This window comes from Trichosurus vulpecula, chromosome 2 (assembly GCF_011100635.1).
Source record: "Trichosurus vulpecula isolate mTriVul1 chromosome 2, mTriVul1.pri, whole genome shotgun sequence".
Taxonomy (NCBI): Eukaryota; Metazoa; Chordata; class Mammalia; order Diprotodontia; family Phalangeridae; genus Trichosurus; species Trichosurus vulpecula.
The window spans coordinates 260,067,654-260,085,822 of NC_050574.1; the positions used below are offsets into that span (position 1 = coordinate 260,067,654).

Consider the following 18,169-nt stretch of genomic DNA (forward strand, 5'->3'; position numbering starts at 1 on the left):
TACTACCATAGTACTACTCCTATTACTCCTATACCTACTACTTAGTTTCTGTGCCTACACTTCTATTTCATATTTTTGAGGGAATTGTTTAGACAATTTGTTTACTATTAATATATATGGGCTTAGGTCAAGGAAAAATTTAAAGTATGGAAAAATTATAAAAGGAAATAAAGTAAAGCAAAATTTAAAGTCAGACAGGGTAAGATGCTGAAACAGTAAGGCAATAAACACAACATCAACGATAATCGTGACTATGCCTATGTAGTTCTGTATCGCAAAGTATGAGGGACTCTCCATAAAGAAGGTAAAAGAAGTATAACATTTATTCAGACACCAGAAAATCATATCCCATAACCAAACGTTCAGCTCCCACAGCCAGTCAGCCCACTTTATCACAACAGCAAGGAACTTAAAACACCATATAACAGACTGGAGACTCACCATACCAAAACCTCTCTGACCCCCTGCTGGGGTCTTCCCCAAAACAAACTCACAGTACAGCTAAGTCAGCCTGTTCAGTTCTAACAATTACAAGGGTGGCCATTAGCAGCCATAACTGCTCTCTCTCTCTCAGCATTTCCTGTGACAACTTCCTTTTCCTGTCAGTAAGCTCCTCCCACCACATGTAACTTAGGCTTCCCGTGACTAAGCAGGTCACATGGCCTATTAATGTGTGGGAAAGATCTTCAAATCTAATTGCTACTACAGATGCCAATGGAAGAGACAGCTGGAAAGCTGGGGTGGGGAGGGATGTCATTGGGAACATAAATAAAGCCATATAATTTTTAAAGACCATCAATCAAACATAAAAAAACAAAGGTTGGAAAAAGAATGAAAACAAAAAAAACCAATAAAATAATAAAAAGAGGCTAAAACATATTGAAGAAATTTGAACCTTTAAAGGACTTAAGTGTTGTACTATTCCTTTAATAAAATTATTCTTAATAAAACAAAATAAGTAACCTACTATACAAGTAGTGGTATCTGTTAGAACAGGGGTGGGGAACCTGCAGCCTCAAGGCCACATGTGGCCCTCTAGTTCCTCAAGTGAGAAACTAAATCCAAACTTCACAGAACAAACCTACACCCTAATTTGGGGTGCCCCACCCCCGTATTAGAATAAGTATATATAAAGTCACCTGGCATTCCCTCAGGGAATTAGGGAAATTGAAAAACAGGAACTACCAGTAAGGTCAACATTAGGTTGTATGGATGTAATTTCACTGTCATCCTGGTACAGTTAATATGGCTCTGAAATTCAGATTAATTTAAGAAAGGCATTTATGAATGCTTTGGGGCTGGGAGAAATGAGTATTAAATTTGTATTTTAGAAAATCAGCAGTTCCTCAGATCAGTTAGCAAGGTACCCTGAAATAATTTTGGAGATACTAATAGAGAAAAGAAACATTAGTGAAAAGTATTTGGTGCAAGTTGAGGTCAGTCAGGAGTGGTTTATTATATCCCATTATACCTTCTGCAGAACCTTGAATAATCAATTATTATCTCACTCTCTTAACTCTTTAACTTCTATCCCCTCTATGAGCTCTATCCTCTTATTCTCTTCCATTCTTAAACAGTCAGGTATCTGCTATCCTAAAAGAACCTTACATAGTCCCTGAGCAAATCACCTTCTTCTAAGCTCAAATCTTGGGCAATTTTTTCAAGGGAAATTCACCTATATTCGAAGCTTCTACTTTCTTCCTACCCTTCTATAATCTGGCTCCCATCCCCACTGAAACTACCCTATCCCCTGAAACTACTCTCTCAAAAATCAATGACCTATTAACTAGTAAATCTAATGACCTTTTCTCATTCTTTATCTTCCTTGACCTCTATCCTATGGGATTTGCAAGGGAGAATTTAAAATGGTAAGAGAAGAGGGCTGGGGACAGACCCTTGGGAAAATACCCACATTCAGGGAGTGGGAGGAGGAAAAGGAACCAGAAAAAAAGAAAGATGGATAAGCCAGGGAAGTAGAATAATGTACAAGAACTAGAAAAGTACAGCAATTGGGGAAAACAACCCTATAGGCATCTTAATAACTTCTGATACTGATAATAACAAGAACAACAACTAACAATTAAGCATCACCTTCTATGTGCCAGGTATTATGCTAGGTGCTTCATAAGTATTATCTCATTTGAGCCTTACAACAACCCTGTAAGGTAGGTGCTACAATTATTCATATTCATATCTATCTCTTACAGATGAAGAAACTGAGGGAAACAGAAATTAAGCTGAATTGTGCCCAGGGTCACATAGCTAGTAAGTATTGGAGGCAAATTTGAACTTATCTTCCTGACTCCAGGCCCAGCACACTATACCTACTGCCATTGATTTGATGACAATAACACCTTTTATATTACAATGCAATAAATATTATTCAAAATATCAACTTCTGGATTACATCGAAAGCAGTTTGGCCTACTGTGGTTTAGAAGGCAAAGTGGCAGATGATATAATTTAGGAAGATTTTCTATAACAAATGGTTAAAAGACAAAAAACATGACATGTATCAGTTCTGAAAGATAACTGAGGCACTACTCTGATTATCAACTACGAAATGCTGATCAAATCCATTTCCTATCTTCTGCTCTATGCCCTTCAACCATGCCACTGAAGACTAGTTTCAAGCTTGCTCTTTAAAGTAGCAAAGGAAAATTCTGAACAGAGATAATATGAAGGATTGTCAGTAAATATGGTCATAAAACTGTATATTTTTCTTTATATATGTGATTTAAAAAGACTACCAGCACTCTGAAGTGTCAAGTTATTTTTGAAAGCCAAATTTTTTCCTCAAAGGAATACATCTCTATTTTTGAAATTAAAGGCTAAAGAAATTCAACTTATAGGCAACTTTTTAGACTACACTCTGTAATAATATTAACAGCAACTCACATGGTAAATTTCAAAATGCTTATGTTTTCCTCAGAACCACCTTTTGAGGTAAGTATTATCATTCCCTTTTTACAGGCAAGGAAGCTGATGTTCAGGGAGGGTAAGTGACTTAACCCTGCTTATACAGACAACATATTTCAAAACTGGTACTCAAATCCAGGTGATTGGTATGTAGACCATTATTAGCTCCTAGAATCACTAAAATAAGACTTCTTAGTTTAATTTTTACATTTTAAACTAATAACAGGGGAAGAATTAATTTTCTGCTTCCGGATTCCACATTCTCTCAATAAGGAAGACTCTATTACAAGATGTGAATAATAAAAGGAACAAAAATATGGTGCCACTTTGATACATTCTGAGGAAGTTTGAGCTGTTATTTTTTCTCAGAATGATTGACAAGAAGGTGTTAAAACTAAAAACAAGAATCAAAGTACAAAATAATACAATCCTCTATTAAGTTTTACCTGATAATGATATGCAGGTTGTTGATAAACAGGTTGAGCTACCATCACAGGGGAACTAGATATAGATCGTGACTATAAGAAAAAAAGGAAGAAAGAAAATTTAAGAAAAAAACATCTTGGGCAAAATCATCCCAAAATGGAATATGATAAAGACGTCCACCTAATTCTAGTCAAGTTTTGCCTTACCAGAGAGTCACAGAATTCCAGCCTTCAAAGGACTCCAGAAGCCATGGGGTCCAACTCATTATTGAAAAATGAATCCCTACTACAACATACTTGACAACAGTCATCCAGCCTTTGCTTGAAGAACTCTAATGAGGGGGAACGAGCAACCTTCCAGGGAAAACCATTTCTTTTTGGGTAAAGTTTTAAGTTAGTATATTTATTTTCCCTGACATTAATCCTAAATTTGCCACTTTGTATCTTCTACCCATTGATTCCAGTTCTGCCATCTGTGGCCAAACAGAACAAATCTAATCCCTCCTTTCATACTGCAGCTTTTCCAAAACTTGAAAACAGTTATCAGGTTTCCCTTCAGTCTTCTTTATCCAAGCTAAACAACTCAAGTTCCTTCAACTGGTTGTCATATGGAATGGACTTGAGGCTCCTTTCCATCTAGGTTGCTCTACTCTGGATGGTCTTCAGTTTCACTATGTCCTTCCTAAAATGTGGTATCTAAAACTGGACATGACACTCAATATGTAGTTTAATTAGGTCAGAGAACAGTGGGACTAATCATCTCCTAATTCCTGAAAATTATCAAGAATTTGATAGCTATATCAATCTGTTCACTTCTATTAAGCTTGGAGTCCATTAACTTTCACCACCCTCCTCCCCTCAAAATCTCCATTTAAAGATAAAATGCTATCTAAAAAGGCCTCCTTTTCCTTCTACAGCTAGGTTCTGGTTAGTGTGAATTATGGCGAGTAGATTTCTTGAACCCAAATGTAAGACCGTACACATTTGTCCTTATCATATTTCATCTTACTGTTTTTGGCCCAATGTTTTTTAACCCAGGAGTTAGCAAATAGGGTCCAAGGGCTAAATGCCCACATGTAACTGAGCTAAGAATGTTTTTTACATTTTAAAATAAAGTTTAAAATAAAATAAAATTTATTTAAAAATCATAAATACTACTAAACACTATTTTTAGCTTGCAGGCAGGCCCACTTGGCTAACTTTAGCTCTCTACTGTAGATTATCAATTCCTGTTCTAGACTGTCAAGACCTTAGATAACTCTTCTAGCTTTATCTCATCTGCAGATGTAATAAATATGCCATCTATGCCTTTAAGCAAGTCAATGACCATGTTAGCTAGCACAAGGCAAGAAAACAGATCCCTGGGACATGACACTGAAGACCTTGTACCATGCTGCCAAACTATTAATGACTGCTCTACTTTTCTATCACTGCCCCATTTACCTCAAATAATTGTCATATTCCTGCTCTGATTCTCCACTTTTCCTCACAAATGGTGAAAAAAAATCCCCAATCCCCAAACCCTTTTGTCAACCGAGCACATTTAAAACTTCAGCATCTTCTGATGCTATTATCATAGTGCCATGAAATACTTTTGTATTCATACTGTAATCTGTCCTCACTTCCACCTTTTATACCTTTATAGTTCAGTAATCTAAGTCGGTTAGTGAGTCCTCTGTGCATCCACACTGATCTCTCCTGAAAATTTCTACTTTTGTTCTTCATTAGAATTGTTTTGCTTTGTGTTCTTAGAATTTCACTTTTGAGAGTTTATTACCCCTCCTGAGTTCTCTCCCATAGCACCTCAGTCAACTGGATTTTACATCTTTCATATGAACTCTTTGAAATCCGATCTCCCAATAGGCTACATGTCATACTATGCCTGGCTTTTCTTTTCCTTCTCCAGCATAAACGCTAAGTAGTAGTAGTTAATTTCCTCCAAGGTTTCTAGCATTTCTATCTCAGCAACCAGCTACTTCTTGTTGTTAAGAATCAAATTAAGAAGAGAATCTACCTCGTTGGTCCCCTCCACTTTTTGAAGAATGAAATTATCATTATGGCACATCAAGGAGTTGCTATAGCAAGTATCTAGATAACTAAAGTCACTTACTGCTATTTCTGAGCCAGACTTGTAATCTATTTCTTCCTTCTGTCTAGGTAATCTGTTCTATAGTTCACCCCCAATCTTGTTTCTTTTTAATAAGATATGCCACCAAGAGCTATATTCCAGTCTTAGGTCTCATCCTACCAAGTCTCAGTGATACTTTTGAGACTGAACTGACTTCCTTATATAGGGCTGCTCAGTTCATCTGGCTTGTTGCCTAAACTTTTTGCTTACAGACATTTGAAGCCATGTGCTTTTACTCATGGATCCTTTCTTAAATTTTATCTCCGATAAACTTTAGGGTATTTCAATAAGTAGTCTTCCTACATTACAGTTACTCTTTATGATATTTAGTTTGGTGGATATACAAAGACAATTTTCTTCCTCCTCTTTCCTTTTTAAGGTCCTTTTGAGTAGATTTACAAGATACCGGGAAAATACTTTCTCACTAGCTTTTGTCAGTTACATTTCCTTCCCTCCCTAATTCTTCCTGCCCATGTTCCCTTTATAACTCCCAGGGACCTTACCTCACCATAATATATAAATAAAATATATTAGACATTTGTTGAACAGTTTTTGATTCTTAGCTCTTAATTTTAAGCTAGGTAGATTTAACTTTTTACACTGTACCATTTAAAACCAAACCAAACCTTACCAAAATATCTCAAGCCTACAAACTTACTAAATTAAAAAAAAACAAAACCAAAAATGACTGTGGCCCTCAATCCTTTATATGAAGGTGTGGTTCTTTATAGAAGAGCAGTTCCCCATTTCTTTTCTAGAAGCTCTGTTCAAAAGTGCATTTTATACACTTAAAATACATTTTGAATAGTACCTAATATGATACTACTTCAAAAGAAGAGCCTATTACACATTAAAGCAGTTACTACACTACACCCAACGAAGAGTCTAAATTGTCAAATCTGTAAGGTATGATGGTATTCTTGATCCTCTAAGTCCTTTTTCCTTAATACAAGGTAAGTGTCTGTTAAACTGAATGACAAGGGCTAGATAGCACTTTACTAGGGACTTACGGATACAAAGATGATAAAAGACACCATCCTTGCCCTCTTGAGCCTGTGATCTAATTGGGGGGATGACACATACATGGATAATTCTGAAACAAGTTAGACTATGATATGAGAGGCATGAGAGGTCAAATAACATGAAATTAAGAGATCCAGGGAGGGAAGAATCACTTCTACCTGGGGGATGGGATCAGTGACAACTTTACAGATCAGGTAGCACTCGAATTGGTCTTAAAGTTAGAAAATTATTTTCAACAGAGGCAGATATGTGTTCATGTGTCTGAAAGAAATGGAGGTTGGGTTGTTCCAGGCTTGGGGAATAGTGTGAACACAGAAATAGATAAGAGAATAGTGAATAGTGTAGTATTGAGTACATGGAGGAAATAGTATGAAATAACATTGGAATGGTAGACTTGTGCTAAGCTAAGAAGTCCTGGCCCCCCCTCCCCATCCCCTTTCCTTAAATAGGCACTATAGTGGCTGTTACTGCTGGCTTTTGAGCTGGGGGGGGTGTGGATGGTGGGGGTGTGAGGGTGTGGGGGGTTGGGTGGGTGGGAAATTTTCACATAAAGATGAACTAAAGTTGTTCTATTTTCAAGAAACATTTGAAACTGTATTGAAAACAAACTTTCCTGAACTTAAATTACTTACAGGCCAAGGTGGTGGGACAGAAGCTACTTCAGGAGTATGAAAATATGCAACACCATTATGGTAGGTGTAAGGATAGCCAGTTGAAGTAGTCAGATACATTGTTCCAGCTGCGGGCATTATACTGGAACCTAAAGCAAATAGTGTTATATTATTATAATATATTAAATAAAATTTAAATATATATATATCCTAATTAAAACCAAAATTGTTGTTTTATTTACCAAAACTGCAACTTTTGGATGCCATGTTAGATTTAATACACCTTTAAAAAGACTGCTTAGACTTCAAGGAGTTATCATGGCGCAATTTTTGTGAACTGAAATTCACTACTTAGGGCAATTAGGCAAATAATTTGACCTGCCCTAAGGGACAGAAACGAGATTCCAAGAATATCTTTAAAAATATGCTTCACATCATTGTTTGATTACCATATTGAATATTAGGTCTTTTAGCTTTATTGAGATTATGCATCACTAAGCTATCTAACTTCTCTAAAATTTCTAAAGAATTAACAGAAAGGTAAGGCATTTTTAAATTTTTCACCCTACTTGCCTATGACTCCAGAGGTTCTATTATGTTTAAAAGAAATCTCACAATACCTGGGACACATCAATATATCCAAGACAACCATAATAGCTGTGGGTCCTCAAAACTAGTCCACTAGGCTCATCAGGGATTGTCTGTCCTGGAAGCTTCCTCAGAATGGAACTTCTTTCAAGTGGTTTTTTTTTATCCCAATGAGACTCCAAAACAGAATGTAACATTCAACCATCCATGAATGCTAAATCTACAAGGAACCTAACCATTCCTTCACTAGTGTTTTACTCTGGATGCCTGGGTGACAAGAAATTATGTAATTTCATGTCTTGAAATAGTGCAAAGAAAAAGTCTTCTTTTTCTAGGATTAATTCTTAAAAAGTATAAAGAAAAGAGTCTTCTTATTCTATGATGAATAAAGATAATCATACAACATAATCTTAGTATTTCCCATAAACTATTGGTTTATAGTAAGGCTAAATCCTAAGCATCAAAAAAGAAAGGCTAGGGTGGAAAAGTGAATTAGGAGAAAAGGTAACATCTTTTGTTCTGATCTCACCAGGACAATAGGGAAGGCTTAGTATTAGAGATATCAGGTTAAGATATCTAGATGTCATTTGTTAACTAATGGTTGCTACAACCAGAAGTCTTCTTTCCCATGGGAGTGAAGTGCAACAGGAAAAAAGAAGATAATTCAGTTCAGAAGAAGTTAATAGGAAAAAAAGGCTAATCAAAGCCACAGAGTTTACTAACATGATTGTCTTAAAATTTTTAAGCCAGAAAAAAATGATAAAGTTATTATTTATGTTTCAGTTAAGTCTAACATCAGGTTTCATCTTGAAACTACTTCACACAGTCAACACTTGACATACTACTACAATGTTCCAGGAATATTGTAATCTGTCTCTCTCATGTAAGAGGTATTCAATTAATTACTTTCAATCCAATTAAGTTACATAGTAAACAATGCCTCTTCTCCCCACCCCCTAACCCAAACTTACAGAATTTTTTTTTGGTGGGTAGGTGGCAGGGTTTGGGGATAAGAGGTAGGAGAGAAGAAAGAAGTCCCTTAATACCATCTAGTTCCTATTGCTATTATCAGGTGAAAGGTGACCATATTACACATATGATTTTTGTATATTATGGTTTTACATAGTATTGTTTTATAATCAAACTCCAACAACTGGCTATTTTGCGACAAGAGTTAGCATTCTGTCAAACAACACAGGACACTGTAAAAAGGGGGCAGCTAGGTAGCCCAGTGAGTAGAGCACTGGCTGTGAAGTTAGGAGAACCTAAGTTCAAAACCGGCCTCAGACACCTGACACACTAACTAGCTGTGTGACCTTGGGCAAGTCACTTAACCCCAATTGCTCTGCCTTCCCCCCTCCAAAAAAAAAAAGACTAGCTAATAAAGCTGGTTATCAGTTAAATTAACAAACCAATAGGCTAAAAATGGAATGGTACAAACGATCTAATTTTCTGTCAAATGATTAGCAAGTTATGACATATCACAGTAAGCTTCCATTACTAAGTAATAATTAAACATTTCAATCTTATACTTTATGTAATGTTTTTCATCTAACTAAAGATACCATAACCAATCATATGGGTATTAACAGGATAAAGATGTTTGTAAAAAGGTCAAATTAAAAAGATAAGGAAAATTTCTAAGAAGTAAAAATAACATTTTATGTCAAGTTGAAAGTGTTACATAAGTTTGAGGCTGGTCAGTTAGTGTCTATTTTCTTTCCACATACGAAAGCACTATCATGAAAAATACTGTAGTGTACTAGAATGAACAGGCAGTTAGGAGCTATTGATTCTAGTCCCCGCTGTGCCAATAACTGGCTGTGTGACAATGAGTAAACTAGCTTTTGTGCACCCTAGTTTTGATGTTTGTAAAATGAAGAGATTAGATTAAAAATCTGCCTTTAAAATCCCATCCAATCAATTCTATGATTTTCATGAATAACTCAGGAAAATTTGTGAAGCTTTGGCACTGTTTGACATCATATGGTATTCTGACTGTGTACAGACCATTTAAAAATATGTAGATTATTATAAAACTGTCATTTTCTTTGTAAATACATAATTAAAAAGTTTATTACATGCTTAAACATTATTTTTTACTATATCTTACTATGAATTGCTGTCCTCAGAAAAAGCTATAAGGTTATAAATGGGAAAGATGTTCACTTAAAATTTGCAGTTAGATGAATTTTTGTAAAGTGAAAGATATTTGGTATTTTAACAAATTTCAAAAGAATACTCAATTTTTAAAATAGTATGTTAAGATAGTGAAGAAATTTATAATAATACATACGAGGGATCCCTACTTGTTGTTTTCTTATTGCTGGACCAATATTCAGTTTCTTATCCTTATAATTAAGTTTCTCTGCCTAAAATAAAGGGAAAAAAAAGCACTTCAATTTCCCTTCCTTTTGCCAGTCACCTATAAACTAATAAAAACTTTAGTTTGTGTTATCCTTCATAAGCTATGTGAAATCTTCCTGAATACTAAAAACCTTTTTTTTAAAAGTCCCTGATAATCAGTAAATGAAACCCTACACTTAAGTACTAAAGAAACCAAGCACATGCAAACCAATAAAAGAAAAAAGAAAACTTCTTCAGAACACTGTAGAACATTATGTCTACTATTAACACCCCGAAAAACTATAACACAACCTCGGTTAACAATGAAATTATTTCTTAGCATTAAAGTTGTTTTTTTCCTTTCCATGGATGCTGGGAACTAAATTTTTCATGGATCTTTTACGGCTTGCCATATAATAATCTCCAATGGTTATAATTATAGCTTTCCCCCAAATGCTAATTTAAAAAAAGATTGGAGTTAAGCTCCAACTTATATAGTTTAAGTAGTCACGTCACTCTTTTTATTTTATGGTATATAGGATTCTGGAACAATACATGCAAGGTCAGAAGTAACTATAGCAAAATTCCATAAACAAAAGATTTGCTTTAAAGTGTACTTACTGAGCCACTCTGAAAATCATTCTGATGTTCAGGAACATTCATAGTGGCAAAAAGAAATTTTTTTGTGTGCTGATAACAGGGCATTTAGGATTTTAAGGTAAATAATGTATTTATTACAACAAAGTTAAAACACTGGACTGCAGGTACAAAATCCCTCTAAGTCTTTTAAAGAATAATGTCAGCAGTAGGGTTTAAATAAAGTCCTGCTTGGAAGTAGCAGGACACACAAGATGACTGACAGTGAGGTACCTTCTAATTTTAGGACCCTACTATGCTTGTTTTGCTCTGTAGGAATCAAATATATCATTAACGCTAAAAGACATGACAACCCCAAATTCTTCTTCTGTTAACCTAAATTAAGGGAAAAATTATCTGTGAAGAACTGTTAAAAATCCATATGAACTAAATTATGTACAACTCTTGTAAATATAAAAGTTTTATTTAATTGGAATTTTTTTTCCAAATTTTTTGTAAATAGAAAAATTACTATTATAAGAGGAGAACACTTTACATTTACGATTACGTTGTAATAGTAATTATACTGAACTATATAAAACCAGTGCTTTACATAGTCAGTATCGATACACAGAGTTTCAAAAATAAAGTTAAATGAAGAGTTCATGACCAAACAAGGAAAAGAAAGTCATCGAAGGTAAAATAGACAACTTTGATCACACAAAATAATAAAGCTTTTGGATGAATAAAACTAACACCTAAAATTATAAAAGAAGTTTTAAAAAATCATCACAGGTAGTTTCTCTAAGGTTTCATTTCTAAAGAATAAGAGCCACTCTCCAGTTGATAAGTTACCAAAGGATATGAACAGGCAGTTTTCAGAGGAAGAAATCCAAGCTCTCAATTGCCATATAAAAAATGCTCTGTTACTAATAATTGGACAAATGCAAATAAAAACAATTCTGAGGTTTTACCTCCGAATGGCAAAGCTGACAAAAAAGGAAAATGACAAAATGTTGGAGAGGCTGTGGGAAAACAGGTACATGAATGCACTGCTTGTGAAGCTATGAACTGGTCCAACTAATAGTAATAATAATAACTAGCAGTTACATAGTGGTTTAAGGTATGCAAAGTGTTGTCTTATTTGATTCTCATGACAACTTTATCAGGTAGGTACTAATATTAGTCCCATCCCATTTTATAAATGAGGAAACCGAGGCTCAGAGTGGTTAAGTGACTTGTCCAGAGTCACGTAGCTATTAAGTATCTGAGGTGGAACCTGAGCTATAGTCTTCCTGATGCCAACACTCTATCTACCCAGACACCTAGTTGCCTAATTTATTAAACTTCACATACCTTTTGGCCAACAATACCACTACTAGATCTATATCTCAAGGAAATCAAAGATAGAGAACTCATGTACAAAAATAAATTTATAGCTCTTTTTTATGTGTGAGAACTGGAAATTGAGGGGGTGCCCTTTAATTGCAGGATGTCTGAATAAATGATAGTATGTGAATGTAATGGAATATTGTGCAGCAAGAAACGGTGAAGGGAAAGTTCTAGAGATAACAAGGAAGACTTGCATGAACTGATGTGAAGTGAGCAGAACCAGGAGAAAAATCTACACAATAATAATGATACTGGAAAGACAAACAACTTTCAGAAACTCAAGATCATTGATCAATGCAATGGTCAACCAAAATTCCAGAGGACACATGATGAAATATGCTACCTACCTCCTGACAGAGAGGTGATGGACTCCAAATGCATGTTGTGACACCTATTTTTTGGGGGGACATGGCCAATGCAAAAATTTGTTTTGTTTGGCTATCACATTTTGTTTTGATTTCTTTTTCAATGGTGGGGGGGGGGGGGAAGGTGAAAGGGAGAGAAGACAGATTTTCAATTAACTGAAAAATAATTTTAAAAATAAAATTAAATGAATATAAATATACAAAATGTATTACACAGATAGAAATGCCTTACCTCTTGCAAAATTTTTTGCGCATCTTCTTGTGTTTCAAAAGTGATGAAACCATACCTAAATAAAATACATTAATTATTTTCTTTTCTGGAATATTTGAAGTCAAATTTTTTTTTAAACATAGGTTTCCATAAAATAGGCACTGGCATGATTTGAAACCACTGTACGATGCTGAGGAAGAAGCTGCATCAATTATTGGCAGCTTAGTAGTCTGATACCTTCATGTTCTTCCTCTGATAAATTTCTAAAGCTATGGGTTAAAGCAGCGAGTCCTTCGAAGACCTTGAGATATTATCAGTGTGAGTCTGGGATGTCAGTCAGGATAGCTTTACAGAACTACTCTCTGGTACATAAATTGCTATTTGTTGATTTGTTGGATTTTGTGTCCAAGAAAATAAGCTCCCTTTGATATCGATGTAGACAATTCTGCTATTTTCACATCATGCCAGCATAGATAACAATAACACTGCAGTGAACCCCTGTTATCTATTCCACTTAGGGGTTTGTTTAAAGGTAATTTGGGGCAGCTAGGTGATACAGTGGATACAGTGCCAGACATCTTCCTGAGTTCAAATCTGGCCTCAGACACTTATTAGCTGTGTGACCCTGGGCAAGTCACTTGCCTCAGTTTCCTCGTCTGTAAAATGAGCTGGAGAAAAAAAATGGTAAACCACTCCAGTATCTTTGCCAAGAATACCCCAAATGGGGTCATGAAGAGTTGGATACAACTGAAAACAAATGAACCACAACAACAACTTATCTGAATATGGACTCAAAAGTAGCAAACTTAAACTTTTTTTATTAAAAAAAAACTGGAGTATAGCACTTTCACGCTGGTAATAAGTGAACATATTAGTGGGGAAATTAAGCAAAATGCGTTTTCCCAAGAAACTACTGATGAAGCATAAATCAAATAAAAATTTTATGTTTACTTGTAGTACCTAATTCTTATTTTAATTATGATTCTTCAGAGAACATGGATCATATAAAGTTATTTCAAGACACATAAGAGTGGCATAGTGGATAAAGAACTGGCCTCGGAGTTAGGAAGATCTAGTTTCAAGACCTGCCTCTGATATATGTTGGTTATTGCCTCGGGTAATTCACTTAGCAACTACAAGTTTGAAAGAAGGTGCCAATCTGCACTGGCAGAAATTCCTCATCTAGGAGGAATCACAAATTCAATCCCAATCTTTTAGCAACTTACAAGCATGACACTATACAACTTTTCTACGAATATAAAAATCATTTGTTAATGAATTTTCTGCGAAGGGGTACAAAATAAAGGAGATAGAAACTTTAGTAAGAAACTGCCTTTGTTGTATAACTTTTCCCAAATTAGTAAAATACAAGGACACTACAAGTATACAACATTTACAAAGTACCCACTGTGAAGAGAGGTACATATTCTACGAAGTTTAGACAAGACACAGTTCCTGCCCTCGTGGAACTTATAAAATAAAGAAAAGTAACATATCAACACTTAATGTATAATATTATGTATTAGAACTTAGTGTATTAGGGAATTATAAAACAAAGTGCTATGTGGGGTCTGGGTGAAAGTTATCAGCAACTTGGGAGTGGGGTGTGGGAATCAGGGATAGCTTTTTATAAACAAGGTAGTGGCATCTGAATTGAGCTTTAAATGATGGATAGGAATTCAACAAATGAAAAGAGTAGATATTCTAGGCATAGGGAGTGACTGCGGCAAAAGAAGAGACGCATGAGAGCCCAACGTACATTTAGGAGACAAGTAGTTATCTCATTTGTCAGGAGTATAGGGTATGGAGAGGAGTAATAGGAGATGAAGTAGGACTGTATGAAACTGTGGAACGTGAATTTTATTTAGGGAGAAACAGGGAACCATTGAAGAGTTCTTAGAAAGAAGTAATATGAGGGCATCATGAACCAAGCACTGTGTTAGGCACTGAGGCTAGACATACAAAAATGAAATAGTTCTTGCCTTAAAGCAGCTTATATCCTACTGGAGAAGACGGTATATACATAGATGAGACATTACAAAATAGGGAATTTTGAAGGGAAGGAACCAGTAGCTGGGGGGAGCATATATTAAGGTAGTGCTTACTCTTAGTTTTAAAGGAAATAAAGGATTCTAAGTAGAGTTGGGAGTGGTTTCCAGGTGATAAAAAGTCACAAAGATAAGAGATGAGGTATTATGTGTGAGGAATAGTAAGAAGGCCCATTTGAATATAAAATGATGATGTATGAAACCTGTTTGATTTTATGACTTTTCCCAGTGATAGCTAAGAGCTACTTGTTCCTATCTGAATGTAAACTCCTTCAGGTTGGAAACTGTCTCACTTTTGCACTGATATCTTTAGTGCTTAGCACAGTACCTGATACATATTAAGTGTTTAACAAATCCATTCATCCATCTATCCATCCATCCTTTCCTTGAGCAGAGGAAGAGCTATCAGATTCTGCGGAGTACTCGAGGATGAAGAAGTGTAGGCTGGTAATGGAGTGTTAGGAAGACAGGGTTAGTGGTTAGTGAAATCAAGGTTACATATGGAGGCAAGTGAATGGGGAGGAGATGGACTGGAAGAATAGTAATGTCAAGGAACTGAAGGCTAGCATAAAGTGTAAATAAATAAGAGTGGAGAGAGGTAGGCTAGGAGATTGCAATCAGAGAATGTAATTTCACATTACTGAATGTTGGAGATATTGTTGGAGTTGATAAATGGATAAAGTCAATGATATTGACTAGAGTAAAGAATCACGTAATTAAGTTGTTAGATTCAAATAAAATTCGTTGGATTCAAATAAAATTCAAATAAAAAGTTATTAATTATCTATTATGCATAAGCTACAATGCTAAGCACTTAAAACAAAAAGGAAAAAAATGACATACAGTCCTTCTGGTCAAGAAGCCAACATGCTGAAAGAGAGATATGGCAGGTATTTAAGTTAAGCATAATATAAGGCAAAATATGATAAGGGCAGAAAAAAGATCTAGAAAGTTTGACAAGGGAGAGATGATTTTTCAGCCAGTAATAGCAGCAGAGAGAAAGCAACACAAACCAAACTTTAAAGGAATAAAAGGATCTGAAATGCAAATATGAAGAAGGGATGGGCCTGCTTGAATGCATGGAAACAGACAGCATGCTAAATTGTGGAGGGTTTTAAATGCTAAGATAATAAGCCTCTATTTTATTATATAAACAGGGAACCACTTGAGCTTTTTGAGTAGGGAAATGACAGTGAGATGCATGACCTATGAAGATTATTTTGGCAGCTTTGTGAAGGAGAGAGTGAAGCCAAAGACACTAATTAGAAAGCTATTATAATAGTCCAATGAAGTAGAAAGAACACTTGGGTTTGAATGTGTGACCTAGACAGCTAGGTACCTTTCCTCAATTAATTATTTCCTATTTTCCTGTATATAGCTTGCTTTGTATATATTTGTTTGCATGTTGTCTTTGACCATAGGTTGTAAGATCCTTGAAGGCAAGGATTGTCTTCTGCCTCTTTTTGTATCTCCAGTGTTTAGCACACAGTAAGCTTAATGTTTATTGACTGATTGATTGGGTAACAGGTAGATCATTGGTGCTACCAATAGAAATAGAGTATCCCATATGAAGTATTAAAGTCATTGGAGATATTGGGAGAATGAATAAACAATCTGTAAATGACAAGAAGGAAAAAAGAGGATGATATAACTTGATTGCATCTGACCTCAATTCACTCCTGTACTCTAGAACATGAAATGGTGGCTTCCCAATGCAAAATCGAACTCCAACTCCTCAAACTAGAATTTAAGACTTTTCAACATCTGCCTCCATCATATTTAGCAAACCTAAATTCTTTCTGGCCATTAGTGACACAGTGGATGGAGTATTGGGCCTTTAGTCAGGAAGCTCTGAGTTCAAATCTAGCCCCAAACACTTACTAGCTGTGTGACACTGGGCAAGTCATTTAACCCTGTCTGCCTCAGTGTCCTCATCTATAAGATTGGCGAGAGAAGGCAATGGAAAACTATTACAGTATCTTTGCCAAGAAAACCCTAAATGGGGTCACAAAGTATTGGACATGACTGAAAAAACAACTGAACAATAAAGTCACATACATGAATCTTGACATGCCAGTCTCATTAGTGTCATTCACATGGTCCAATATTATTATGTTTTCCATATCTTTAATTATGCTGCTTTCTCTTATTTTTTCTCCCCCTTATTCTTTGTCAATTTAAATTTTACCTAGACTCTTTAAAGATTCACTTTTCTTTACAAAAGCTTTCTGAAATACCCCAGCTTAAAATATTTCCCTTCTCTAAATTCCCTTAACATGTAGTCATTCCTTTGAACTTGACTGCATATGTACGCCATTATAATCTTTTCTAATTATATCATATACAGGGTGTCCCAAAAATCTTGGTGCAGTTTTAAGCTTAATAAACATATTAACCATACGAAGACTTTTGGGACACTCTGTATGTCTTGACTCCACTAAACTGTAGGCTTTTTAAGGACAGAGAGACAATGTCTTAACATTTCACACAGGGGCTAGTACTTAATACTGATGTCTCCTAGCTAATCACATTATGGTAACAGAATTATTATATTCTGGTCATTAACTCCCAAAATGCACTTAATACTAAAATTATTCTGAATACTTATTTACTATTTCTTAAATGACCTTGAGGCACTGTAAAAATATTTAAATTTCTTCTGAGTCAAAGCATCTTTAGAGTGCCTTAGGGTCATTCTTATAAACATCAGATGCTATCGTGCCTTAGGTGCATGGAGGTGCGAATTATGTAAAATTCTGGGTCATACAAGACTGGATAGCAGGTAATTCAGCAGAGAATCAAACAGATTCACTTAATCAGCATGAATGCCTAAAAATTAAGATAATTGTCTCTGGAAGATATAGGCAGGATAACTAGTAAACTTTGACAAGAAAATTAAATATGACAATAAAGAATAATTCTTACCTATGGAAATTTCATTATTTCATTTACATACCTCATACTTCTGCCACTATCTCTAACTCTTAGCTGTTTACTCTAGGATTGAAACAACCCTTAGTCCTCTTGACCTAACTTAGGGACAGCTTGCTTGATAAGGAATATTATCTTCCTATCATATTTCTATATGAAATTAGAAACCAGACAGTAATAGGAGGAAATGTATCTTGGTGCCAATACAGAAGAATAAGAAATTATACTTTTTAATCTTAGCTCTAAATCTTAGAATAGAATATGAATTTAATTTCAATTTTTAAAACATGTACTAATTACAACCATACTAACCCTTTTGACACTCCAGCTCTGTCATTTACAATCTTCACTTCTTTCACAGACCCATACTGGGCAAAAAATTTCCTTAAATCATTTTCATTAGTCTAATGGGGATAAAAGCAAATAAACAAAAAAGGTGAAAATCTTTTCAAGCAAAAAAATTTAACAGAATGGTCTTATGACTATTTTGGATACAACATAAATGACACCATTCCCACCTCTGTTACATAAACAATGGATGAAATTATTTGGAGAAAAACATTTTAGCAAAAGGGAAATATTTATAAAATTAGCTGCCAGTTTTTA

The 18,169-nt window shown here is 35.1% G+C and overlaps 1 protein-coding gene across 1 annotated transcript in view; it reads right to left on the minus strand.

The window, feature by feature from the left end:
- Nucleotides 1–18,169, minus strand: part of BOLL (boule homolog, RNA binding protein) — a 71,921-nt gene that overhangs the window by 41,955 nt on the left and 11,797 nt on the right. The window contains exons 3-7 of the mRNA XM_036746805.1: nt 17,876–17,967; nt 12,606–12,660; nt 9,991–10,066; nt 7,128–7,255; nt 3,366–3,437 (exon numbers count right to left, since the gene is read on the minus strand). Coding sequence (XP_036602700.1) covers nt 3,366–3,437; nt 7,128–7,255; nt 9,991–10,066; nt 12,606–12,660; nt 17,876–17,967 — 423 coding nt within the window. The remainder of the gene's footprint in view (nt 1–3,365; nt 3,438–7,127; nt 7,256–9,990; nt 10,067–12,605; nt 12,661–17,875; nt 17,968–18,169) is intronic.